At 37.4% G+C, this 27,150-nt stretch overlaps 1 protein-coding gene across 1 annotated transcript in view; it reads right to left on the reverse strand.

The window, feature by feature from the left end:
* COL3A1 (collagen type III alpha 1 chain) overlaps positions 1 to 27,150 on the reverse strand; it is a 71,905-nt gene that overhangs the window by 30,184 nt on the left and 14,571 nt on the right. Inside the window, exons 2-11 of the mRNA XM_070940720.1 lie at positions 17,517 to 17,722; positions 15,177 to 15,224; positions 13,142 to 13,258; positions 10,558 to 10,623; positions 6,788 to 6,856; positions 5,322 to 5,375; positions 3,544 to 3,597; positions 1,951 to 2,004; positions 805 to 858; positions 302 to 355 (exon numbers count right to left, since the gene is read on the reverse strand). Of these exons, the coding sequence (XP_070796821.1) occupies positions 302 to 355; positions 805 to 858; positions 1,951 to 2,004; positions 3,544 to 3,597; positions 5,322 to 5,375; positions 6,788 to 6,856; positions 10,558 to 10,623; positions 13,142 to 13,258; positions 15,177 to 15,224; positions 17,517 to 17,722 (776 nt within the window). The remainder of the gene's footprint in view (positions 1 to 301; positions 356 to 804; positions 859 to 1,950; positions 2,005 to 3,543; positions 3,598 to 5,321; positions 5,376 to 6,787; positions 6,857 to 10,557; positions 10,624 to 13,141; positions 13,259 to 15,176; positions 15,225 to 17,516; positions 17,723 to 27,150) is intronic.

Consider the following 27,150-nt stretch of genomic DNA (forward strand, 5'->3'; position numbering starts at 1 on the left):
TGACCTCAGAGGTAGTAACCCCCCTAAACCCACCCCCCAATTCAGATGACCATGGCAACAACCTTTTTCCCCTTGTCTGAGAAACAGAAAGAAAGGGATGTGGGGATTGCAAGTGAAACATGAACATAATGGGAGAGCCATTACCAGAGGGAAAAAAGGCAGATCCAGTTCGGTCTAGATATGACCAGCAGGTAAATAAACTGAGAAGCCCAAGAGACTGCACTGTTTAACATCTTCTAAAGAAAAATTTTATCTGACTAAGCCTGTCTTCTTCTGCACAAGTAATAAATGTAAATGGTACCTTTAGACCAGGAGCACCGGCATCACCTTTGCTACCATCTCTTCCATCAAAACCCTTTGTGCAAAGAAAAAAAGAAATAATATATGAATGACACGTAGAAAATTTCCTAAATCAAAATACTGAACTTCCGGAATGTTTATATATCTCCTTGGCTATATCTAAAGCTTGTAAAAGGAGGATGATCCCTAATTTTTCTATCTACACTGTTTCATGCTCCCCCAACCCACTCAGCTAAAGTTCATTGCATTTGCTTCAGCAATTCCTTTAGAAAAGTTTCTGACTGTAACATGCGTGTTCCATCTGCTATTGTAGTTTTCTCCAGCATAGTGCCATCCTGATGAATTGTATCTCAACTCTGATAAATGCCCACCAGAATTCTATAGAGATTGCTTTAATCGAAAGAATTTGGAGAGCATTAAGTTGAAGAAGCCTGAAGCAGAGTTAGCTGTGTTGATATCATCCCCCAATTTTTTATGATAGAATATTTGAGGTTGAGCACTTACCCTGTGACCTTTCATTCCAGGCATTCCAGGCATTCCACCAGGACCTTTGTGGCCCTAAATTAAGAGAGCGAGAGAGCGAGCACAATAAGATGAGAAGAATTGCATTGGAAGATTATGATCATCAGGAAATGATAAACAGCCTAAGAGTTTAAGCATGGCTAATGGAATAACTGAGGAATTATCAAGGGAATCAAGCCAGAGAAAGCCAAAAGGAGGAATACTTCAGAATACAAAAGATACATCAATATTTCAAAAAACCTGACCCTTGGAATGGATTATTTCTGAATATTCAATTACAAGGTGTCATGTAATTACATGACATACCATGACTTTCTCTTTTTCAATAGATCTAAAAACAATTTTCCTCAGCTTTGATTGCAGAAAGAATCTGCTCTTTTCACAAAGCATGGATGTCACTACATTTTTTTATGATTTTGTTCTTTGATAAGAAGTTGCCATAGGATGTGATTTCATGTTATTTGTCCTCTGCTTCATCTGCTATCAGTAGTGTTTAATTTGATTGATTGCTTCTGATTTATAACTTTCAGATTATTGCTGTGGCACCCTCAGTTAGGTTTTCACTTTCTACCTAATGAAATGGCCGGGAAGCTATATAAGAAAGTTATAGGCCCAGAAAGACTGCAATGGTATGGCTATTTTTACAACTGGGAATAAAACCTACAACTTTCTCATAGCCATAGAACTAGCAATAGCAATCAATATCATTGATAAACAAACATAAATCTTATAAGTGAAGCAAGAACATAGGAGATCTGGAAATGGCTGAATAAATTCAACAAAACAAAATACCTTATTTGTAACCTCATTGTTAGATCACACAGATGGGAAGGCATTTTTTGTACTTATTTGTGCATTTCTTAATTGGGGAGGGGGTGGTGGATGGGACTATGCCTGGGTGGAGATGGATGCCACAACATGCCATTTCCCATCAACCCTAAATTATGAAATAATAGAGTGAAGGATGCAGTAGGAGGATAATAACATAATTTTATCACACAAGTGATTGAAATGGAGTTGGCTGGGATATAAACACACATACACACGATGGAGTTTCTCAAAAGGCTTAGTACCTTTTAGAGTTAGTTTCCAACATATCCTAAAATTTAAAAAAATGTGTTTACTTACAGGAGGGCCAGGCAATCCACGTTCTCCAGGTCTTCCAGGTCTTCCAGATTCTCCCTGGAAACACAATATACAATTACTACACATAGACACCGACACACTGACACACATATTCTATAGTCACTCTAAGAAGGACTGGAAAATAAGAACACATAATGATGAAAAGAAGCTTTGGCTATATATTGTGGAGCTACTGCTGGTTGGCCTTTCAAGAATTAGGGCAACTGGAATATTTCCTCCCCACAGCCAAGATATCTTCAGTAGACCTCCAGACAAAATCTTTCTTGTTTTCTTTCAGCGCACAGGCAATCTGGCAGGTTTTTTGACTGATAATGAAAGAATTAACAAGTGGTTGTTTATACAACTATCTCCTGAACCATTTTCAATCAGAAAACTGACCATTACATCATCTAGCAATTTTATGTATGATGGAATGGAAAGTCTTCTAGATCAGGGGTCTCCAACCTTGGCAATTTTAAGACTTGTGGACTTCAACTCCCAGAATTCAGAGTCCACAAGTCTTAAAGTTGCCAAGGTTGGAGACCCCTATTCTAGATTGCTATGAGTTTATATATGAGTAGTGAAAGCTAACAAAATACATTCACCGATGACAGACCATACAAAAATTAACCAGAAATATGTATCTATATGTAGAGTGTTTGCTCAACTGAAGTATTCTCTATTTCCTAATGAGATGATGCTGATTTAGTTGGTTTGATCTCATTGCAATTTACTTAGGATTCTATTCATAAAACAGTTCTACAGTATTGGCAGAATGTTCTTTTTTGCATTTTTCTCTATCCCCATAGAATGATATGATCTAAATAAGGTGTTCTGAGGAAAATTGTGCAAAAATCACCTCTCCTTCTTCTGACAGCAGAAGCCTTTTATAGATCTGAGAACTTTGTGAATGAATAGAACCCTTCCAATTATGAAGAGCAAAAATATGACTTTCCTAATGGAAAAAAATTAAGCACTGCTGGAGCTCATTAACCAACAGGCCTTATTTTTTTAGGTATGTCTTTAACGAAATCTAATTATTAAATCTTTAACCTGCTTTTCATGGGAGAAGCTGTCTAAAGGCTAGGATACAAACAATTCAAACAATTTACAGTATAATAATTTAGAACAACTTTTAAAGAAACACTCTTTTTGAAAAAAACATTAAAAATCTAGAATTTTGTCTTACAGGATGGAAACTAGTTGATTTCTACTTCACTGTACTGTAAATACATAAAAGAGCTTTGGTCAATTGGATTGAAATATCCAATTGAAATATCAATCAAAATCAAGATGCCAAAATCTGTGAAAAATCACATTTGGATCCAGCATATGAGTAGAATAATTTAAAAAAATTATTACTCTTTCCTCTTCAAGCAATGCTTTTCTCCCCCCCCCTCAAAATCTCCATTTAAGTATTAGGCAACCTTCTATGTTGAAGTGTCCTGTGACACCCCACCCCAAAAAAAAAGATTTAAGTCAGAGGAAGGAGCCTTTAATTACTGCAACTATATCATTCATACTCTATATATCTTTAGAGTGATATGCCAAAAAATCTCTTTATCTTTATTCATGTATTGATAATCAAAAACTTACATCTTTCCCTGCTGGTCCAGGGGGTCCTATCATTCCGGGGGGGCCAGGAGCACCCTGGAAAGTAAAATAAAGTTAAATAAAAACCAAAGATAAACAGATACTTTCCTTTTTGTGTGAGCTACTTTGGTATAGTGGTTAAAGCACCAAACTAGCTCTCAGAGAAACCAGGTCACTGTGAGTTCTAGTCCCTCCTTATGCATAAAGCCAACTGGGTGACCTGGGCTCAGTCATTGTCTGTCAGCCCTAAGAAGAAGACAATGGCAAATACTGATTGGAAGGCATATCCTCCTTCCCCAAATTATAAAAATGTATGGGAAGTACATTTTGTGGGTTGCTAGGCCATTGCAAAGTGATTGAGTTGCTGATTTTATACATCACTTTCTCTTCCAACAGTGTCAAAATATATGTGAGATTTTAACAAGCAAGCTAAATATTTTGCTAATTATGCAACATAATAGGCTTTGGTAGTATTTCAAGGATATGATCTTTCTATACTTCTACCTGTTTCACTCCCCCAAATCTGCAAAGTGATTACAGTTTCTCTTCAAACTGTTTTTGAGGATTTGGTGAATGAAATTGTGGAACAGAAGAACACAGTGTGTTCATGCTGACATCTTCACTTCTTTCTTGAGAAATGGTGAGTAGTAGTAAAAATTACTGTCCCATTCCAGGATGAGTTGTAACATGCCCTATTAACAAAAGAAAACAGCCTACCCCCACAGCCCCACTCCCTATTCTTATCCTTATTTTACATTGCATTTATTTGTCTGACTGTCTGGAAAAAAAACACCCCTTCAAGTGTTCCTATGAGGAGAGATCTGAAAACTGCAGATTCTTAAACAGCCATTCCTCTTAAAAGACCTACTAATGCAGGTCTAGCCTATGGGTTACGCAGTGGAGTGAAAGCTATGAAAAATTAAACTATCTCAGAAGAGAAACTAGCTTTACAATAGCCAAATACTGGAAATAATTTCACATGTTTCCCATATTTCAAATTCTTGAAAATAAATTGGTTCAGCCACTGAATATGAAATATCTTATCACAATGCTGTGGGCCCTGTTGAGGAGGCACTTTTGTCTCATTATAGTTCTATTTAATTAAGTATAGAATAACACAATATTCTGTTACATAATGATATTTTTTCTTATGGGGACATATATTTAAAAACATATATACTTTCTTTTTTAAAAAAGGTAGTAATTTGGTTTATTCCTGATTTGATCTACTCCAAACAAAAAGTTGATATCCAGCAGAATGTTCCACTTATGGAAGAGTTGATTTTCACCATATCATCCTTCTTCCAGTTGTACTCAGCGCCACAGCCTTTTGGAAAACTCTCCAATCTACCAGGCACATTTTCAGAAACAGGATTGTAGAGAGGATGGAACTAGATATTCATCCCATTCTTACCTGGCATGATGGAGTTTACAGAATTTTGCCCTATCATATTTAGATCCAAACCATTGTAGGCCACGTCTGCTCTCAGTCTGGAATTGCTTTTAAAATCATAGTTCTAAAAAGCTCTTGCATGTTGTTAGAAAGTTCCTTGGTAAACACACACAACTGCAGCTTTTAAAACACAGTTTTGCATATGTGTGGGTGGCTGTCCATAACCTCTAAACAACACAATAGTCCAAGAGGCATATGCTTTCATTAACTCATGAAGCAAACTACTTTTCAAACTGGAAAACTAACACGTGTACACACAAACAAGCCTGTCTTACAATATGATATACTGTCTAGTATGAGATCTGCAGAAAGGAATATTGATACTTACAGGAGCTCCAGCTTGCCCAGGTTCACCAGGTGCACCTTGGTATCCATGAGATCCCTAACGAAGAAAAGATGAGTTGCTTTCATTAGATCACTGTATACCATATCCACAATCAGATGGAACAAATTTCCACTATCTTAATAATCAGATTGTTAGGAACTACAGGGAATTGGACCAGACGAATCCATTCTATTTCATTTGTGCATATAATAATTTAATGTATAAGTAATTGCTTGTTTTGTACAAAGCACTAAATAAAGGAATGTTGGTTTTCTATGTTTCTTTTGCCCTCCTTTCTCCATCTATGGAAGGGGTGTCTACCAGGTGAGGGTAATAAAGCTCAAGATAGTAGCCACAACTATACAATCAGCCTTCCCCCGATATCCTGTCCTGTGGGCTGCATTAGAATTGCTTCTCATTATATCTGAATTGAACATGATGAGAGCCAGTTTGATGTAGCAACAAGGCTACAAACCAGGAGACTGTGATTTCTAGTCCTGCCTTAGGCACAAAAAGGCCAGCTGAATGGCCTTGGGTCACTCACATTCTCTTAGGTCTAGAAAGCAGGCAATGGCAATCCGCTTCTAAAAACTTGCCAAGAAAACTTCAGGAACTTGTGCAGGCATTTGCTAGAACTCAAGATTGTTTCAAAAGCAGCCCCCCCCACTCCCTACCTCTGAATTCTGCTTATCTTAAAAGAAAGTCTATAGTTTGGCAGTAAGCCAGATGGGATACCCTATTTTGTTTTAAATACTCAACATTCCAAAGCTTAAACTTACTAGAGAGCAGTGGTGGGTTGCCCCCGGTTCACACCGGTTCTATAGAACCGGTAGTAAAACTGGTGGGAGGCTCCGCCCACCGACCCCAATGTCATCAGAATGCTTCTGCACATGTGCAGAAGAGCGTGCGGCCCCATTGTGAACCAGTAGTAAAAGTAAGTAGAACCCACCCCTGCTAGAGAGACTTCATTTAATAATGGAAGCCAATGCATCCACTTTGCTTCTCTCCTAGGGAGGTCAATGGAACAATGTTTACTAGTTTGTGTAGTGCTAAACTGTTTTCTAGTCCTCTATCACAAAGAGTTCCTCCTTTGGCACTGCTCAGCTAAGGAAAAGATAATTTGCACCCTGGTGGTATTAAGGCATTTTTGAAAACTTGAAATGTCCAACATCATTTCAAACCTCAAACTGGGTATTATACAGTATTTTTCCTCATTATTCCTGAAAAGGGCTGGTGCTTTAATAGCTATGCTACAAGACAGCCTTTAAGAAAATGTATTGATTCAAAATATCTTTAGCAGCCCTACTAAATAGCAGAAGGCTACAGAATTTATTGTTCTTTGCTGTGCTCAGACAATGTTCTTTAGAGTTTAATGCACATTCTTGCCTTTATTAGTGACATGGTTAGCACAACTAACCAACAATATAAAATATAACTTGGAAGCAGAAAAAGAAACGACAAATACTTACAGGTGAACCTGGCTGACCAACAGGACCAGGAGGGCCACTAGGACCAGGTGGGCCAGGATAGCCACCACCCTATGGAAAAGATTGAAAAACAATGCAATGAATTGCAGATAAAATGAATGTTTAATACTGTATCGAAATAGAGTGCAAAGGGCAGTGTGTATACTGTAACAAAAGCTGGTTATGTGAAAAGTGGAAATGCTTTTAACTTGAACCACTCTAGTATTAAATCAGCATTTCAGTTCAGTTTCAATTGCTTTCGCTTCCTAGGCTGGTGTTAAGACAAAAAGAACTCATTACGCACAAAGCAATGAACAAGGCAGCACCAGTCATTAGGATGCCATAGAAGGTTCTGTTTGGTAAGCCAAGTTCATTTGTGTACTGCCTGTGATTAATTATGGATTCTGGGAAGTGAGACGTAGGTAACATATCCCTGGTTGACCTGAGTAGAGTTACCAGTTCCTCACCTGGGGACTGTGCTTGTCTCATTGGAAAGGTTTAAGGCAGTGATGGTTAACCTTTATGGTGCTGAGTGCCCAAAGTGTGTGTGCCTCAATCCCCAAAATACAATGCGAGCACCCCCCCCATTCATGCCCCCCCCCCGTGCATGCGCCCCGATCCCCGTTTTGGCTTCCATGTTGGTGCAGGAAGTTTTTCAGGCACAAAACCGGGCACAGGGAGCCTCGTGATCTCCACAGTTTCTCTCCCCTCCCCCGTGCCCAGGCTTTCTCCTCCACTCCTGCCTCCCATGATTTTCCCAATCTGCACAGTTTCTTCCCCCAGCACGCCCAGGTTTTCTCCTCCATTCCTGCCTCTCGTGCCTTCCCTGATCTGTGCAGTTTCTCCCCCCCACCCAGGGCGCCCTATCTTTCGTCTCCATTTCTGCCACAAAGAGGCATCTGCGGAGGATGGAACCTCCAGAGATCGGGGAAGGCACAGGCAGCAAGTATGCAGGAAGAAGCTAGGGTGCACCGGGGTGGAGAAACTGCGGAGATTGGTGAAGGCCCCGCTCCTGCACATGCGTGGCAGAGACCCAAAGACCAGCTGGCTGGCAGGAGGTGCATGCATGCGTGATGGAGCTAGGCTGGGGTGACAGCTGGCGTGCCTGGAGAGAGGGCTCTGCATGCCATCTGTGGCACGTGTGCCATAGGTTTGCCATCATGGGTATAAGGCTATGAACTTTGAGCACTAGGAAGAAGGTACATGAGTTATTTGACATCTCTTTCCCTCTGTCTCTCCGAATGGTAGTAATATGGCCATTTTCTTTTCTCTACATATTATTTCCCTATATCTTGTTTTAAAAATGCATATCCAACTTCTCTGCAAGGATGCTGTATGGTTTGCTGAATAAGATTGCAAGATGTTCACTCTTGTTCATTAAATAAATATCCAGCTCTCTTCACTTTTATTGAAAACATACAATTTTAATAGAAATTGGGATGTGTAGACCAGATACATGATATTTAGCCCTAAACCTACATCTTGTCACCAAATGCTTAAGTAGTTATACTTTAAGTAGTCTACTAACAGATAATTCATTATTTATAATTGTTTCAGGGAAGAAAGATTAAAACCTATTGGCTTCTTAAAGCACAAATAATATATATATTTGAGAGCTGGAATAGTTTCTATGAATTACAGTTTAGTTAAAAATAATAAAGAAAGAAATCAGTGATATAAGAGATGTAAGGGCAAATAAATATTTCTTCCAGTGAACTGCTATGGTGAAAAAAAATGGGTTAATTTCATTTTGTAAGGTAGCTTTATAACTCATTAGGATTCATTAGATGATTAGACCTCTCATCTCTTCTTGTTAAGCAATTGTATCTTGGTAAGCAATGAAATATTAAAAGTCATTGCTTGCCCTAGAATTATGGTGTAACTCTGTTGAACCATCTACGGCAGGGGTCTTTAACTTTGGCAACTGTAAGACTTGTGAACTTCAACTTCCAGAATTCCACAATTCTGGAAGTTGAAGTCCACGGAATTGCCAAGGTTGGAGACCTCTGATATGCAGGACTCCATACATTCATGCTCATCCAGAGCCCTATATGCCCAACAACTCAGGTAGTTTGAATTTTTGCAAACAGCTCCATTAATCCCAATGGAAGTGATTTATAAAGGGGAAATGCAGGAGAAGAACCTTTGATTGCAGTCGCATATTCTTGGATCCATTAAAAAAAAAGCTATAGTAAATATAAATAGGAATCAATATTGGGTCTTTTAATTTTTTTTATTTTTAAATACAGTCCCACTGGAAGGATATGACCATAGATGTCTTCCTCTGCTAGATGCTCTGCAGTGATATTTAATATCAAATTCAATAACTTCACTGCTATCTGGAAATTACAAGAGTTGCAGTCCAACATATCTGGAAGGCATCTGGTTGCTGTGGTCCTTCTGGCCATGCATTCCCCAAAACCCCTTCCATGAAAAACCAGGACCTCTCAGATACTTATCAACCAAAGACATGAAAGAAGAAGGCATTTCTGGTTCATACATCTCAGATGCAGAAGCCAGCGGTAGACTACAAACAACAGAAGCTGTGAGAAGGAAAAAAATGGTGAGCAACTGGAAACAGATGAATGAATTATGACGGATGGATGGATGGATAGATGGATGGATGGATGGATGGATGGATGAACGGATGGACTGAAAGTAGAAAAACTCTGTGAGGAACAGAAGACAAATGAATTTCATGATTCATAACACGGTAGCAAATGGACAACATAGGAGAGAAGTAGACAACCAGGAAAGTCTGCTGTGAGCACTTTTAATAGCCCAGCATGAGATCAGTTGCCCTTTTCACAGATTATGCAGATATCACACATCCACATATATACATACATTTTTACATTTTGTCAAAATATTTGCTTTCTTTAATTTTTGCTTGTGAACAGAATTTATATGCTGCTTTTTATTTTTATAGAAAAACTCAGCAGCTTACTCAAAGTCCAGGTGATTAAAAGATACCACCATGGAAAAATGTAGGTGCCTCTCTATGATCTCTCTACTTTTTAGGCATTTATCTGAGGATGAGTTGTGTGATTTTTCTAAAAATCAAAACACCTTCACACAATCCTTCTCTTTACCTTCTACAACATCCCAATCCAGCTCAAAGCCTGTGCCTAGATTGACCAACATATAAGAGGCACCATCCCAAGTTAATTGAGTTTTTTTAATCCAAAATTGCCTCATTTAGCCTTGATTTGGTGTTTGCAACCAGGTTAGAGCATAGCTTTATTTTGGAACATCATGTGGAATTATTAAGAGAGGCTGCAAATTTAAAAAATCAAAAAAGCTCTCCTTCTGTGAAAAGAATGCTAAACAATTAGCAAGTTGATTTATTACCCATTGATATCTGCATTCTGGAAATAGCAAATACTGTGCAATTAATAGCCCGGAAAATTGTTGCAGTGGAGAAAAATGAGGAGAAAGATCTAGACAAAAAGAATTGGAAGAGCAAACATTGCAGGAAACACATGGGAACAAAGAAGCAGGTGACAAAAACAGCTGAGGGTGTGCTGTAAAATGTAGAAAGGAAAAGGAACAAAAATGTGAGGCAGAAACATCAATGAAATCTTTGGTTTGATAAGAGGTTCCGAAGAGTATCTCTAATCAGAATTCCGAGGAAGAATACTGCTTTAATCCAGTTATGTTTAGGCAATCATAAATCAGTATTTGTTTGCTAGATAACCTGTGCAAGAAAAGAAAAAAAAACCAATTTTTTGAAAAACCATTTAAGCAGCATAAAGGTCATGCTACTATCTTACAGTTATAACGCCTGGGCCTGGGCCTGGTCCAGCCTTGACATCATAGTCATACTGAGGAGAATAGGTCTGCAGTAGAAAACAAATTGAAAAGAGAAGTAGTTGTTAGAAATGAATAGGTCAGCAATTGATACACTGGGAACACACACACAATATATACCCATCCCTTAATCAGCTCAGCTTGGAATCACAGGTCATACCTTCATGCACTGGTGGATAAATCAAACCCCAATTATTTTAAGGGCTTATAATAGGAAACATAAGCCCCAGCATTTTACATCCCAACAGCTTGGAAAGTTACAGAAGAGACAGAGCAATGGGTGGAAAATCTGTGAGCAATAATTCCAGTTATTGCTGAACCAAAGCATTGCCACCATTAGATACAGTGGCTGGGGATGCTGGAAATTGTTCCACCTCGGTGACCAAAGGCTTCCACTTAGATTCCTCCAGGAATGAGATCAAGCTTTGCTGAGAAAAATAATGTCAATCTTTGAGGAGGTCCAAATATACAATGAGAAGAAATGTGAAAAATTGGTTGGCTGGAAAGGGGTATAGGATACCAGTTTAGAGAAAGTCATGGGGAAAGGTAGAATTTTTCCAATTCCAATTCAGTCTGTGTCAAGCCTTGCATCGTAGGACATGTTCTAGAAAGCAAAAGTCATATTAACTTCAGCATGGAGTTTTAATGTAAGAACTGTGGTGAGATACAGCATGCTGGAAATCGCAATAGGAACTCCCAGCCATTATTTATTAGTGAGTTCATTCAGGTGGGATCACTTTCAATATTTTAAAATCTTCCCAAGCCTTTTGCAACACAGACTGAGCTGCTGTTTATGAGGTAAGCTACTAATTAACTCCTCCCTGATTCATTGGTAGTTTGTGGCTAAAGTTACCATATTGAACTCCATCTTCTCAGACATACAGTTCACAACAGAGGACAAAACAGCTAGACAATTACCATTTTTAGACGTGCTTGTCAACAGAGAAGAAAATGGAATGGCAGGGTGCGAACCCACTGCAATACCCAGAAAGCTAAACAACTGGAAAGCAGGTACTCATGTGAACAATTCAGGCAGAATGGATACCCACAAGCATTTGTTACAAGATGTCAGTATAACATGGTGGGAAAGGAAGAAACAAGGTAAAGACCAACTAAATGGCACACTCTGCCATATATCAAAAACACTTCGGAAGCAATAAAATGCATCTTCTGAGATCGGGAAATGGGCATTGCACACCACCCACAGGCTCCCATATGAGGACAAATGATGCATTGTAAAGATTGCTTTGAGGTGGAAGATACTTCCAATGTAATCTACTGGATCCCCTGCATGGATTGCCTCTGTGACTATGTAGGACAGATGGGGAGGAAGCTAACCACCAGATTGCAAGAACACAAACAAGCGGTCAGATGAGGAGACCCGAACTCATTGGTAGCCTCACATTGTAATGAACAAGGACATACATTCAATTTTGCAGATACTAAGTTTGTTGGATGAGCAGGCACAAAAACAGTCAGGGAAGTGATTAAAGCCTGGGAAATGGCCCCTCATCTGTTCTCAGGAGTGCTGATTTACCACCAGTTTATCAAGTACTTAGGTGGCAAGGGCTTGACAGCACAAGGAAACAACAGCTATCAACATCCCAATCAACAACTAAAAAGCTACATATAACCAGGCACCTTATGAATGCCAAAACACAGAATAACCCAAAGTATACACTCTACTAGAGAGAAGTTCTCTAGGATGGCCTCTAACATGAGTCTGAAAGCTTGGTGATCAACCCAGATTGGATCTTGCTAAAGTTTTTCCTATTTCTTTCTCAATCTTTCACAGCCTGTTAATTGGAGGTATTATTTCAAGCTTATTATACAATATCAATCTGGAGAGAATATATTCAAAATGTTTTTAATGACAAATTTTAATTGAATTTGTTTTGGCTAATTTTTAATATTTCATAATAGTTATCCCATGGTAAGTCATTTCCTGAATTTGGTTCAGAATCACTGAGAGACCAGAAGCACAGATTTCTCAAGGTTTGAAGTACAGGGTACATACAGGTTGACTGCTTCTCCAGTTCTCCACAGCAATATCTCTTTGATTATTTCCTTTAATTTAGATTTGCTATGAACGCCTCTTTCCATGTCTTCATAAATTTGGAAATTTATTTATATACTATATTAACTAGTTCTTTAGTAAACTACAGACAATTATAGTAACATATGGTATTATCTACAGAACATGTGAGAGTAAACCTGGTTGCCAAGCTATATACATGCAAACATGTAACATTTAGATTTTGCCACCCAGAATGATTCTTGCCTTGTTCATTCCAACTTTTGCAGGGGTGCCATAGAAATAATTCATCTAATTATTCCCCATGCCATGCTGGCTGGGGAATTCTGGGAGTTGAAGTCCATGCATCTTAAAGTTACTGAGATTGAAAAAACATTGATCTAATTCATCTTTTACCGTAACTTTAAAAAAAAAAAAACCCTTTGTGTTTCTGAACCAATGACATGCCAAGCATTGCAGATTAACTTTTATACACTAGCAAAAGAAAAGATGACAGAGAGAATGTTACTTACATTTCCATTGAAACTCGGGCAATTTTGACAGACTCCAGGGGGGCCAGGTTGACCAGGGTCTCCTGGCATGCCTGGGATACCAGGGGATCCATTTCTTCCAGGAGTTCCAGGTGAGCCCTAAATATAATTTTAGGGGAAACATGGAAAAAAATGAATATAATGCACACTCAAATGGTTTCTCATCTAGGCAATGCATGGAATGCTAAACAAAAGGAATTTTGCGACACTGAAGTCCTATGCATGTGTGCACCCCCCCTTCCAATATAGTTATATTAACTATAGGTAATTGGGGAGCTAAGATCCTTGATAGCGGATCAATGCAATCATTTTAATCATAGGATACTACAGTTGCCCTTTCTGTTATATCAGTTCATATGTACTGACTAATCAGATCCACTCATTTTCTGGATATATTTCAATTGGGTTTAGGGTTGGTTTTGGCACTGAAATTGCCTTGGTCATTTGGACGATCTTTACTGGGAATGATAAAGGAGGAGTGCAATCCCATTGATTATCTTGAATGTTTCAGCAACTTTGATATCAATGCTATAGTGCAGTGGTTCTCAACCTTTTCTTCACTATGGACCCCCAAGATGTAACTCAAAATTTAAATCATAACATTTCTTAAAGTCTTCATGGACCCCCTGTGATGACATTGTGGGCCCCCAGGGAGTCCACGAACCACAACTACAGTGTCCTTCCAAAGATGTTGTTAAGTTTAGTCTGGGAGAAACATGTCAACCCTATTAAGTAGACTGAAATCAATTCCACACGATGGCTAAAACATTTTACTGAAAATGGTTTAATAATAAAATTTACAAGTATGATTGTGCTGTACCTCCTCCTTATCTTCCTCCTCTTTTTCCCCTCCTTTTCCTCCTCCTTTTTTTCCTCCTTCTCCTTCTCCTCCTCCTCCTGCTCCTCCTTATAGTTCAGTAAATTAGGGAGGTATACTCCTGAGCCACTTCCTAATATTACCTGGACATTCTGGACTTAAAAAGTGCTTTAGCCTCTTTTGCCTGGACAATGGAGCCTTCCTGTTTCCATCTACTCTGTAAAGAATAATCTTCCTTACTCTCCACAGAACAGCCTTGAGGTCATTTGACTCATAGATTTCTCCTCGATCTCATAGCATTTAGCATTTTAGAATAAATGTCAACTGAATGCTGATGACATCTAGCTCTTTCCCAAAAGAGTCTGGTGAAGAAATAGAATCAGTGCTTGACTCAGGTAATGAATTCAGTAGGACCAATAAGCTGGCACCGATAAAAGCCAGCTTCTTCAGGACCATAAGGAAGTCCAAAAACATCTTCTACCCAAGTCAATTTAGGAATCATTAAAAAAAGGATTCATGGTGAATGGCATCAGTTTACATTGTAGTGGTAATTCAAACTTTATGTTACCAGGAGAGATAGAAAACTGGGTAATTTGTACCATGATGGTTACAATTTTGCAGCGGAGATGTACTTGCTGCAATGAAAGATCAAGGGTAGTGCTGCCACTTGATTACAATACCTTGAGTAGAGTAGAAAAGAAGAGAGGCAAGTCATTAACCTGTTGTCTTGGAATTGATACATTATCAGTCCTTCTACTTCAGCTACACTTGATGTTATGTCCATGCCAATTGCCTTATTTCACATCAGAAAAACTATCTCATGAGCAGTCAAAGTAAATGCCCTGTGACAAAGATAGTACGATATGGAAAAATCCCAGTACCTCCAAAACAAACTGGTAAGTGGGAAAATGAAACTCAGCCTTCTTTGTATCTTTAAAATACAAGCAGGGACCAATATTAGAACAACACATGTTTTAGTATGTGCTTCAATCCAGACAAATGAATTTATTGGATTGAAGCACGTACTAAAACATGCCTTTTCTGGAATGAAAACAAAATCCTTAAAAACCAAATGTATGTTGTTGTTAATAGAACGTCACAAATATATCTTGCATAAACAGTGCAGATTGAGCTGTCCATCCTTACTGTATTTTCAAACATTTCTATTTTCAAGCAAAGGAACACATTAGTTGAACTTACGGGGTCTCCCTTTGGACCTTGGGGGCCCTGGACTACTTCTTTATCAGACTAGAAGGGAAAAGAAAACGCTGTTAGGCTGAGCAATAAATATAACACAAATGCAAATTAAAACAATTAACCAGAATTTCAAATAAAACAAAAGATGTAATCAAATGAGTTAAATGAAATGGATATATTGGTACGAGGCATGTGCACTTCTGAGCCGGTAAGGAAGGTAAGTAGATTTCACCCCTGTACCAGATGTTTTCCTTTTAGGTTTGATGGACAAAGAACTTGAAAAAACATGACTTTGTTATTATATATGTTGACAATGGTGAGAATCTTATAATCTTATAGTTCCCAGAATGAAAAAGTGAATGATGATGAAATTAGCAGAGATGGCAAAACCAACAGTTTTAATTAAAGGGAAGAATTTACCTAGTTTTGTTTGTATTTGGAAACTTTTTTTCAGAACTAAAAAAAGATAAAACTTTGAGTTTAGGCTTTGATGATTTTATTACAGAAATGACTTGAAATGTTGTGAAATCTAAAAGAAAGGAGGCTAAAACATATGAAGAACGGTTGCAGGAACTGGGTATGTCTAGTTTAATGAAAAGAAGGACTTGGGGTGACATGATAGCAGTGTTCCAATATCTCAGGGGCTGCCACAAAGAAGAGGGAGTCAAACTATTCTTCAAAGCACCTGAGGGTAGAACAAGAAGTAATGTGTGGAAACTAATCAAGGAGAGAAGCAATCTAGAACTAAGGAGAAATTTCCTGACAGTTAGAACAATTAATCAGTGGAATAACTTGCTTCCAGAAGTTGTGAATGCCCCAACACTGGAAATTTTTAAGAAGATGTTGGATAACCATTTGTCTGAAATGGTGTAGGGTTTCCTGCCTGGGCAGGGGGTTGGACTAGAAGACTTCCAAGGTCCCTTCCAACTCTGTTATTCTAAGTTAAAAGCTTGAGCTATTTTTATTTTGCTGCACTAAAAAAAGTCAGAAGTTATCACTTTTCTCTCTTTTGCACTTTGCACTTTCTTTTTTCTTGGTTTTCTAACTTTTGTCTGTATTTTTACAGAAAAACTTAAAACTTAAGGAAAAAAAAAAGAGAAACACTTGGTTGGGGAAGCCTATATAGTTCAATTCTTTATATATCTACTGAGAAGTAAGATGCATTGCATTCAGCGAAATCTACTCCCATATATGTTAACCTGGGCATAGGACTTTACTTTTATTTTAATAGCTGAATAAAATTAACACAGGACTTTCAAACTACTGTGAGGAAAGAAGCAGTGAGACATCTTGATATATAAAAGATATGAGTAATAATGAAATAATTTCATAAGTTAAGTTAAAAGTATGCATGTACAGCCAAAATGGACAGAGATACTCCATTTTACAAAAGTTTCTTGACTCACATCTGACTCAAACATTTTAAACATGTTTAACTAGCAGAAACCAAGTGTTCTGTGTGAACTTCTCTCCAACCATCCAGGCATTATGGGAGAGTTCCAGCTGAATTTTACTCTTGGCAAATCAATTGTGGACAAGCTGGGTCTTCTCTTGGGACTGAGTTTAGTGTTCTTTGGATCCACGTCTTTTGGCTGGAGCAAATATTCATAATACATGCCAGGCATTCAACTAAATAACAGGTCCAGGCCAATTTTGAAATGCTCAACCATTAGCAGCATCTTTCCATTGGGAAAGTGGAAAGAGCAATTCTTGGGAGATTGCTGTGAGACTTCCTTGGTTGATCCCTGGTTGGAAAGGCTTGCAAAAACAACTTTCTGCAGGATGTTTTGGCACTTTGCATTCTGTTCAGGAAGGACAGAGGTCTCTGTTATATACAAAAAGGAAGGATGTGAACCTTCCTGGGCCTCCATGAAATGGTCTGCTGGATTGTGAGGTGTGGTTTTGGAGCAGGGATGGGCAACCTGCAGCCTTCAAAAACAGATTGTATGCAGATGTTAGTCTAATTTGAAAAGTCTTCCAGCAGACAACATTTGTCCCCTAGTAGATAATAGACTGTAGATCTATGGGAAAAAAGCACCCTGGAGATTTTGTTCTCCTGTAGTTCAGATTATTTAGCCCTTTCCTACATTAATATCTCATTCTTTAACTCAGTGTCCAAATCTTTTGAAAAGAGCACCAAAATATTTAGGGCAGCTAAGCTCAAAAACAATAGCACTCTGCTTCTGCACCATCTTGTTCAAGCCCCAAAGATTTGACTCTTAAAGTTAAGCGTATCTTGTGAAATCAAGAGGATGGAACCCTTTTACATCTAAGCACTGAGGCAGAATTGATGTTGATATGAAACGGTCTGAAAATACAAGTAAATCCAGATGTGGAACTTACAGGTAATTCTGTTGGATTTGGACAAACAGCGCAACATTCTCCAAATGGAATCTCTGGGTTTATGCATTGTAACTCCTGGTCTTCACAAACAATATCATCACAAAGAACAGTTCCTGAGTCACATACACAAATTTGACATGGTTCTGGTTTCCACACGTCTCGATCAGAATAACTTTGGCCAAGGTGGCTGCATTGTCCAAAAACAACTGGGAAAAACATAGATAGGAGAGGGGAAAAAAGGAAGAAAGAGGAAATATTAATTACTTGGATTTCACTACATTGATCATAGTAAAAAAGAACAGCAAGTAATAATAAAACATAAGCAAATTATAATTATGACTTTGCTAAATGCTCTATTTATAACGTATTCAACATGTCAGTCCTTGAGAATAAAATTAAATGCATTGTCATTTATAATGCTCAAGTTGGTCACAGCTCCTGGCTGACCCTGGGCTTGGAAGAAGAAATTGGCCTGGCCTAGTTAGTGCTTGGAAGATAGACCACCAGAGAATGCCAGAGCTGTGGGATACACTGGGGAATATAAAAAGGGGTTGGAAGTAGGCAAAGGCAAATCATGTCTACCACATTGCCAAGAAAACTACATGAGCATGCATGAAGTCACCAAGAATTCAGCTTGATTCTATGGAGACTTTATTAGTCATTGCTATGAGAGCCAGCCAGGCTCCCTAGCAATAAATATACTCCTAGAGAAGATGCAGATTTGTCTAGACTTGCTCATGTTATTGTGCGCCATTATGAGAGGGACACTCACACCATTTAGCTCAATGGGGCCAGATCATTCAAGATTCACACGGCCCAATGTTGTGCTGCCAGTTAGATGGGTGGTCTCTAAATTAGATAGATAGATGATGATAGGTGATGATAGATGATGATAGATGATAAGTGATAGATAGCTAGATGGATAGATGGATAGATGGATAGATGGATTTCACTTGTCAAGGGTAGGAAGAGCTCCTCCCCAAAAATGAAATCCATTTGAGAAGGGTTATCTCTGGATCACCACAGATGAACTTTCTTCAGGAAGAAACCAGATAGAAATTCATCATTTTGTGATAGCTCTTTCTTTCTTTCTTTCTTTCTTTCTTTCTTTCTTTCTTTCTTTCTTTCTTTCTTTCTTTCTTTCTTTCTTTCTTTCTTTCTTTTAATCAAATTCTATAGCTGTCCAACTCAAGCATGTGACTCTGGGCAGTTTACAATTCTAAAATTATAAAACAATTTAAAAACATGAAAACCATAAAAACATCCACAAAATAAATAGATTTTATCTGAGGTGGATTGCAATGGCTGCCTCATCACATGCTTTGCCTGCTCTTTGCTGCTGGAAATGATCAGATAACAAGCTATTATACAGCCGGGAAGATTAGATAGCAGAAAAGATGTTTGAAAGATTAAAGATCAAAATCAAAATAGCTTTGCCTGGGCAAAGCTATGAATACTAGCCGACATACATACATACAGATTTTAACACTATTACTTTAATACCTTTATATAGAAATGGTGCACTAATCTTGTGTGTGACCCTTCAGGAAAGACTAGAGGTTTTCAGCTCAACCATCTTGACACAAATCATTTTAGTCATTTCCACATTGTTAAAAATGCTAATAAGAGGGCATGATGGCTTAGTGGTTAAAGACACTGAGCTTAAGATAATAAAACGTCTTAACATTGAAATGTAGATGTTCACTGAAGAATGAAAGTAGTATAAATATATATCTTCTTAGATTAACATTTAAATATACTTATACCCAATGCTTACCCTTTATTGTCACTATAGTTTAACATGGTTAACACATAAGGTCCAAGATTTATATTTAACTTATTCCAAACAATTTTATGATCTTTAAAATAAGAACAACAGATTGATTGTTTTCTATGACCAGCAAGGGAGAACTAAGAAATTTATGATTAAATTCTACTATAGTTCAAGTTATCAGGCAGAGAAGATGTTGAATTTGAACACCTGACCCCAATCAGGAAATGACTAAAGTAGTCTTTCATAACCTCCATTTCTTATTTGTAAAAGGGAATGAGAGAAAATAATAATAATAATAGGAGAGAAGAAAAACAAAGAACAGCAAAGCTAAGCTATGAGGAGGACCCTCTGTTGGTGCAGCTCAAAACTACATTGGCTTCCATAACAGAAATCACTGGAATTCAGTAGATAGAATTTTAATATAAACAGGTTCAACTTGCTCAGATAAAAGGGGCATGGAAATCAGGAATTCTTCCTAAATACTTGTTTAAAAATAGGTTTGAAATAAGCAACCTCCTCCCAAATAAGTTAAGTCCTTTGATCATACAGATATTTCCAGTTCTTTTCATGGTGGTAAGGAAGAAAGTAATGTTACCAGGCTTGGCCTAAAATCCAGACAACTTGGCCTATATAAAATCCAAACAATGTCAAATGACGGCAATAAATACATAAAACTTTAATTTTAATGGCTATTAAACTTATGTAGAGCCTACATATAAAAGTTTTAGGAATGTTGCAGTAAGAAACTCTTGGAAAAAAACAGATTTTCAGACCCAGAGAATGTATTTATTTCTGTAAACTAAAAAAAAAAAAAGTTAAATTAAAAATTACCTTTACTGAAAAAGAAGGAAATTCAATAATGTTTCATTTCATTCTCTTATTGCCCAGGAGGTGGCACTATTGACTAGATAGAAAAATAACATTGTAGAAACATCTGGTTGTAATGACATAGGGTTTGCTTCAAACTGGCTGGATATTGTTAAATTAGTTACGAACTAAACTGGAAGTGCTGACCTACAAATCTTTGAAACTTTTGGAAAAAGTAACATACTGAGTCCTTTTTTCCAGGAGAATCTTCCATTTTGGGGTTTTTTTGCCAACTGAAAAAAACCCTGCTAGGTTAAAATGTGCATCTTTGTGTTGATTCCGTGTAATGTAATGGCCTGTCTTTTGTATATCTACAGTTCTTTCCTGGGTACAACTAAGCTAACAAAAGTTTTTAAAACAATGGGTAGTCAATCCTGCAACCTGAATTTTCTGTTTCCAGACTTGTGGCTGCAAGGACGAAAGAAGAACATTACAATTAAAGAACGACTTATTTTGTTTTCTGTTGTAAGAAGGAGACTTCAAAGTGTATTCAGATAACAGGAAACTACTTTGTATTTAATGGCTACTTTATTATGCAACCATGGAAGAAGGCTTAAATCAGAGTATGATAAATTATGTGAGAAATGGTTGTGGGATCAGAAATCTGGAAATTCTTCAGGTTGTAAAGATGAATCATGAGAGATGAAGAACTCTTCTCATTAACTATCAATTTCCCTTCTCATTAACCATGTTGGTGGGCTTCTAGAAGTTGTAGATCAGCAACATCTGGATGGCCTATCTAAGCTTCCTGCTTGAGACTGCTTTAGTAATTCCCGGAGGGACTGAAGGAAGGAATCAGGAGCCTAACTGGTGAAGGGTGCTTCCTGCAGGCTTGATTTATCAACCATGATTTCACAGTTTAAAGGAAAAGGACAGCCCCAGGCATTTGGGTAGGGTGAGTGGGAGAACAGAAAATAAAATGTGTGTTATCTTTGTGAAATTCCATCCTTTTCATGCTTGTATCACCATATCATACAAAAATGAGGGGTAAAACTTGCATCATAATGTCATACCACACATTTGGTCATTTTTGCATCATCATAGGTTGTACAAGTCACCTAGGGAGGGAAGTATAAACATCAGCAAAACAGATCAAAACCCATTGTCCACAAACTAATACAGAGTCTGTTAGATTTATACTCATTTATCTCAGGATACTAATTTCCAGTTTGGGGGCTGGAATAGGGCCTTTGTGTGCTCTAACTTGGAAATTTCAGGGAAATCAAGGATGGATGGCTTTATTCCTGGCATACTGTGTATCACCCAAGTTGTTGTATATAATTTTCTTTTTAAATAATGATGGGAATTGCTTGCCAGCTTTTGTATAAATAAATTATGTTATTGAACATCTAGAAGACATTTCACAAAACATAAAGAAGGGGAAGGGTTTTTGTTTTTATTTTCAGTATCAGAAGAATTATGTAGCATATTAAAATAGCATTTCCTGAGTATTTAATGACAGTTTTCTCCAGGGAAGACTTGCTGTCCTTACATCAAACTGAAGAAAATCAGAACTGAAGTTTGCTTTCATTAGTTTTAGTTTAGTTTACTTTATTGTCATTGCACCTCGTACAACGAAATTAAATGCCATCTTCAGCATACATTATAACTATAAAAATACTGATGAATGATGTTTGATATAATGCCAACACTTTTATGCATGCCACTAAAGGAACTTTACAGTGTGACAAAATATTTATAGTGTGACAGAGCGATGTTTGTTTTTTGAAAAACCACATTTTAGCTTGTTCATTAACGAAACAACACAAAGTTCCTAAGAAACAAAAGGAAGAGAGAAATCTATATTTTTTTCTTATAAGGATGTTAAATATCGGATTTTCTCCTTCTCAAAAACATCAAGGTAGAGATGCCCAATTAGATAATTTGCCCATTGTGAAATGAGTTAAGTGTCAGCCTTAACTGGTAGATCAGACAGGAAACACGACCAGATAAATTATTTCTACTTTATTGTAGGGCTACATGAACAGGATCTTACAAGTCTAAAATCAAATTCTCCTGCCATCTTTTTTACATCCCATGAACATTGGGAGGGCCCCTTTTGAGCCTCTTGTTTTTTCCATTGTGCAGCTGTTTTTTTTTTTTTAAATTTTGATTTATATGCCGCCCTTCTACGAAGACTCAGGGCGGCTTACAATGCATTAAGCAATAGCCTTCATACTTTTGTATATTTATACAAAGTCAGCTTATTGCCCCCACAAACTGGGTCCTCATTTAACCTACCTTAGAAAGGATGGAAGGCTGAGTCAACCTTGAGCCTGGTAAGATTCGAACCTGCTGTAATTGCAGGCAGCTGTGTTAATAACAGGGTGTTTTAAACCACTGTACTACCAAGGCTCCTGTGGACTATAGTGTTTCTTATTTGACCATTTCCTAGCAGCATCTCTTCATTCTGTCTCCCAAGTTTTCCCCAAATATCATTATATCGATCTAGAGGGAAATGACTGGAGGAAAAATGGAAGTGATTTGGGTAAATGCTGGAGGACAAATATGCTGCCTCATCAAATATTTCTCTGTGTAGTACAGTAGCTAGAGAGAATTCTGGGTACAGTTGAAGGTGCTAGTAGTTACCTCTAAAGGCTCAAGACTTGGAGATCTTCAAGTTTTCTCTGGTTGAACCTATCTGTCTGGTTTGAGTTGGGAAATACATGTTAAAAGTTCCCCGCTCAAGGTAATGTCATCTACCGTTGAGCCTTCTAAATGATGCCTTTTTGTGAAATAGCTTATCCACTGATATTTGAACCACCCAACTTTTTCTTGGTTTCCAAAAAATCATGAAACTGCAGCTTTCTGGGCCAGCACTTGGAGACAATAAAGATTAGGGGGTCTTGAAACAGTTAGGGGCTGTGATTTTTAGTATGTGTTTTGTTGCTTGTTATAGTAAGAGCTATTTGGAATTGAGTAACATAGAAGCTTAAATAAGTAAGTATGTTTTCTTTGGCAAACACCAAAATGTTATTTTATGTACCATATGTGAGGTAGGAGGACTTGTAAATTAGCAGAATTGTGTGGACAGAGGGATCTATAGTTTTGGGATATCTGGAAACTATCTCACATTTGCCCATCAATTTATGTCAGTTGCCACTGAATCTTGGAAGAGGTTTATGTATATATTATTAATGGTGGAATTTTTAATGTATGAAGCAAAACAACCAGATTAAAATATATGTCTCTTCAGAGTTTTCTGCATAAGACCTATGTTAGTTATTATGGCAATGTTTACAAGTAAAGCTAATGCATTTGTTCCATATTAAGAGTCAAAACAGAGCAGTGCATACTCTCAAAATGAACTCACTGAGTTGCTGAGCCAAAATACAGCATGTTTTCAATTTGGGGGCAATTAGGTAAGTGCTGAGTGCAGGAAACTGGAAACATTTTGCTCATGCTGACTTAGGAGGAGACATGAAGAGGTATTATCACAAGAAGATGACAAATAGATGCCTCTTTACCATTCTATAGGTAACCTACGCATGATGGGATTTTTCATCCTTCTGAGCTGCCAACAGATAAGTGGAAGTGATAGCTAGCAAATGAGAAATTTTAGACACAAACAAAGAATTCAGCAAATCACAGTAGCTATCAGAAAACAGGCAAGAAGTTATTCTCATTTTACTGAACTTAACTGATCAACATTGAGTAGGCAATGTGGAGTCTCTTTTGGCACCCACCAGACCAGACACTCTCCTGTCCAGTTTCAATTTGTATTTCCTAGAATCTTTTAGTTTTTTTTTTAAAAAGGTAGACAAACTAGTCCTTCCAAAGTGAACCACAAGTTCTAATATTATTTGGAACTGTAGTTGATACTGTGCCATTTCTGCCTTACCTTGGCAAGGCAGAATGGAAGTCAGGGTATCACCTCACCATTTTGCTTTCTAGTAAATAGAAATGTTAAGGCTGGCCCATCACTTTAGTTTAACTGTGGTAGTGAATATGAAAAAGAGGTGGGAGAATACATGGACTAATATTATTCCCTATGCATGGACTGTATGTTGACAGAACCCCCAGGATTCAGAAAGAGAGGAGCAAGGATCAAACAGATGCTGCAATGTTGCAGTGTTAATTCTGTCTCTGATATATTTATGTAAGTCATCCTCTGATCCATCTTAATTTCCTTGCTTGGACATTTACAAACTCCCATATCCCATGGGTTTTTTTTTTTAATAGATTGATACAACCATGTCTAAGACTTGTGACATCAGGTGAGTGGGAAGAACAATCAGGGATTGACTTTACCTAGTATCTTTATCGAATTATCTCTTTCCCTCATTGCTAAGATGGAGCATGATTTGTCAGAAATGCATGCAATCTAATTAATGAAGCAAAAATCTGTAATGATTAACTCTCAAATTTTAAATCTTTTTTTAAAAGATTTTTAAATGGCCTGATTAAAAACTAATGGTGTAGCAACTCCAAAACTTTCAGTGGTCATTTTTGCTAGATTGTAGGCACAAGTTTAGAACAGTAGACAAATATCCCATCTGCAACACACATATGCCACCAACCTGATGCTGATTAGATTAAGCAATATTCTCAAGGCCTATGTGTGAGAATTAATGGTCAATCAATGTATGAAAGAAGAGTAAATGCTTATTTAAGACCTGTTTCAAATGTTTGGTTTTGGACTTTAACTTTGTTAATATAATGGGTAGACTTATCAAAATGAGATATATAATATATCATCTTAACTATATAGATAAATTATACACACACACACACACACATGTATTTATTTATTTATTGTTTATTTATTGGTTTGATTTATATGCTGCCCTTCTCCGGAGACTCAGGGCAGCTTACAATGCGTTAAGCAATAGCCTTCATACTTTTGTATATATCTGCTTAGTAGGGCTTTTGGCCCCCCCTAAGCGGTGTTCTATTTTATACAAAGTTAGCTTATTGCCCCCACAATCCGGGTCCTCATTTTACCTACCTCGGAAGGATGGAAGGCTGAGTCAACCTTGAGCCTGGTGAGGTTCGAACTTGCAGTAATTGCAGGCAGCTGGTGCTACTTAACAGCACTTTAGTCTGCTGCACCACCAAGGCTCTTGGTCATATATTTATGTAAGTATATATGATGTGTATATGTGTGTTATGTATGTGTTTGGGTACATATATACTTTCTCTTGAGAGCAAGCAACAGAATTTCATTTTTAATGTGGGCCAGTGTGCTCACAGTAAAAAAATGATAATAAAGTTATCTTATCTTATCTTATCTTATCTTATCTTATCTTATCTTATCTTATCTTATCTTATCTTATCTCATCTCATCTCATCTCATCTCATCTCATCTCATCTCATCTCATCTCATCTCATCTCATCTCTTTATCTTATCATCTTTCCTTTCCTTTCCTTTCCTTTCCTTTCCTTTCCTTTCCTTTCCTTTCCTTTCCTTTCCTTTCCTTTCCTTTCCTTTCCTTTCCTTTCCTTTCCTTTCCTTTCCTTTCCTTTCCTTACCTTACCTTACCTTACCTTACCTTATTTTACACAATTAATAGATAGCCAAAAATAGATAGCACAATATAGAATGTAACAATAGCCAGTAATTTAGATAAGAATTGCAAAGGTTCCTAGAGCTAATGCCTCTAAGGTACTTCCAGGATCAGGAATCTACATAGTTGCTGGAGATTGGGCAGCATGCAAATATGCTAAAGAAATAATTAAATAAATATTATAAACCAGTGACAATGGGACCAATGGTATATCTTGCCCTCATGGGCATCTGCATATAGAATATGATTGGCAGCTGCAACGTATGGGAGGTTGGACCAGCTAGCCTTTGATTTGACCCAAAAGGCTGTTCTTATATTCCTGATTAGATGCATGTCAGTTTAGTAAGGTTTGCTGAGATTGATTATCTATATTCCTAGAGAAATCTGTAGAGGACAGAACCTGGGAGCTTGACAGGGTTTAATTTGAAATTCTACCCATGTTTACTGAGAAGGAAATCTCTTCCTTTAGAAATCACTGTAGGGTGTCTGCAAGATTTCTAATAAAGCATTTTACATCGCTGAGATTTTTCCTGGCATTTTCCCCACAGCTGTACATCATTCTTTCCATTATGGCCTAACCCTCTATGCGGGCATACCAGAGTTCAAACAAATCCTGGCACTTGGATTTCTGCCTAACACTTGGATAAACATGTTCAACTGGAAATTCTGTTGATTCCAGTGAAATTTACTTCAATATGGAGAGTAATGGCAAGGATATCCCGCCCCCCAAGCATGGTTGACTGGAATCTTCTGATTTATCATACATCATCTGTCAACATAAGAACAACACAATCACAATGCAGAATCTGTTTGTTTTATTTTGTTAGTAAAAAGAAAAGCATTTTTACTTAGTACTGGACTGCTAAGAAAGGTAAAGAAGAACATATACATTAAATAATTGAATTATTTAAGAAACACTTTCTGCTGATCAAAATGTAAAAATGAAAATAATAAACAATTTAATCTTAACATTAAATTGGTTCTTCACATATTTTAGTTAATGGGCATGATTCCAAATTCATTTTAAATGTAAGTAAGTTTAGATCCTTCTTGTTTTGGGAACAATTCATTAAGTATTTGTGCCAGAAACTTGTTCCATGCAAGTCGCAAATGATGCTTTCAATAACATATATCCAAAAAAATGTTTCTCTGCTATGCAGCTCTGTGCTTGATTTATTAGTTAGACTAAATATGAGTGACGCCAATTTTCTAGTAGGCTGCTCACAGATTTATATTCTTTCAACTCTCATACTGCTTAGCTTCATGCTTGTAGAAGCAAATGAAATAATTGGTGCTTATGAAAAATTTGAAAGGCTGATGACATAAAAAGAAATTTGTCTTTTATGGGAAAGAAACAAAAAGGTGAGCCTAAGTTTTTATCCAAAAGTATATTTAACATCAACATACATTTTATAGTGATTATAGTGGTGCCCAAAGTCCGACAAAGCTGTCTGAGAACATAAGAGCAAATTTTCTTATTCAAATT

The sequence above is a fragment of the Pituophis catenifer genome, unplaced genomic scaffold (genome assembly GCF_029215685.1).
Source record: "Pituophis catenifer annectens isolate HBS135680 unplaced genomic scaffold, rPitCat1.0.hap2 SCAF_1, whole genome shotgun sequence".
NCBI lineage: Eukaryota > Metazoa > Chordata > Lepidosauria > Squamata > Colubridae > Pituophis > Pituophis catenifer.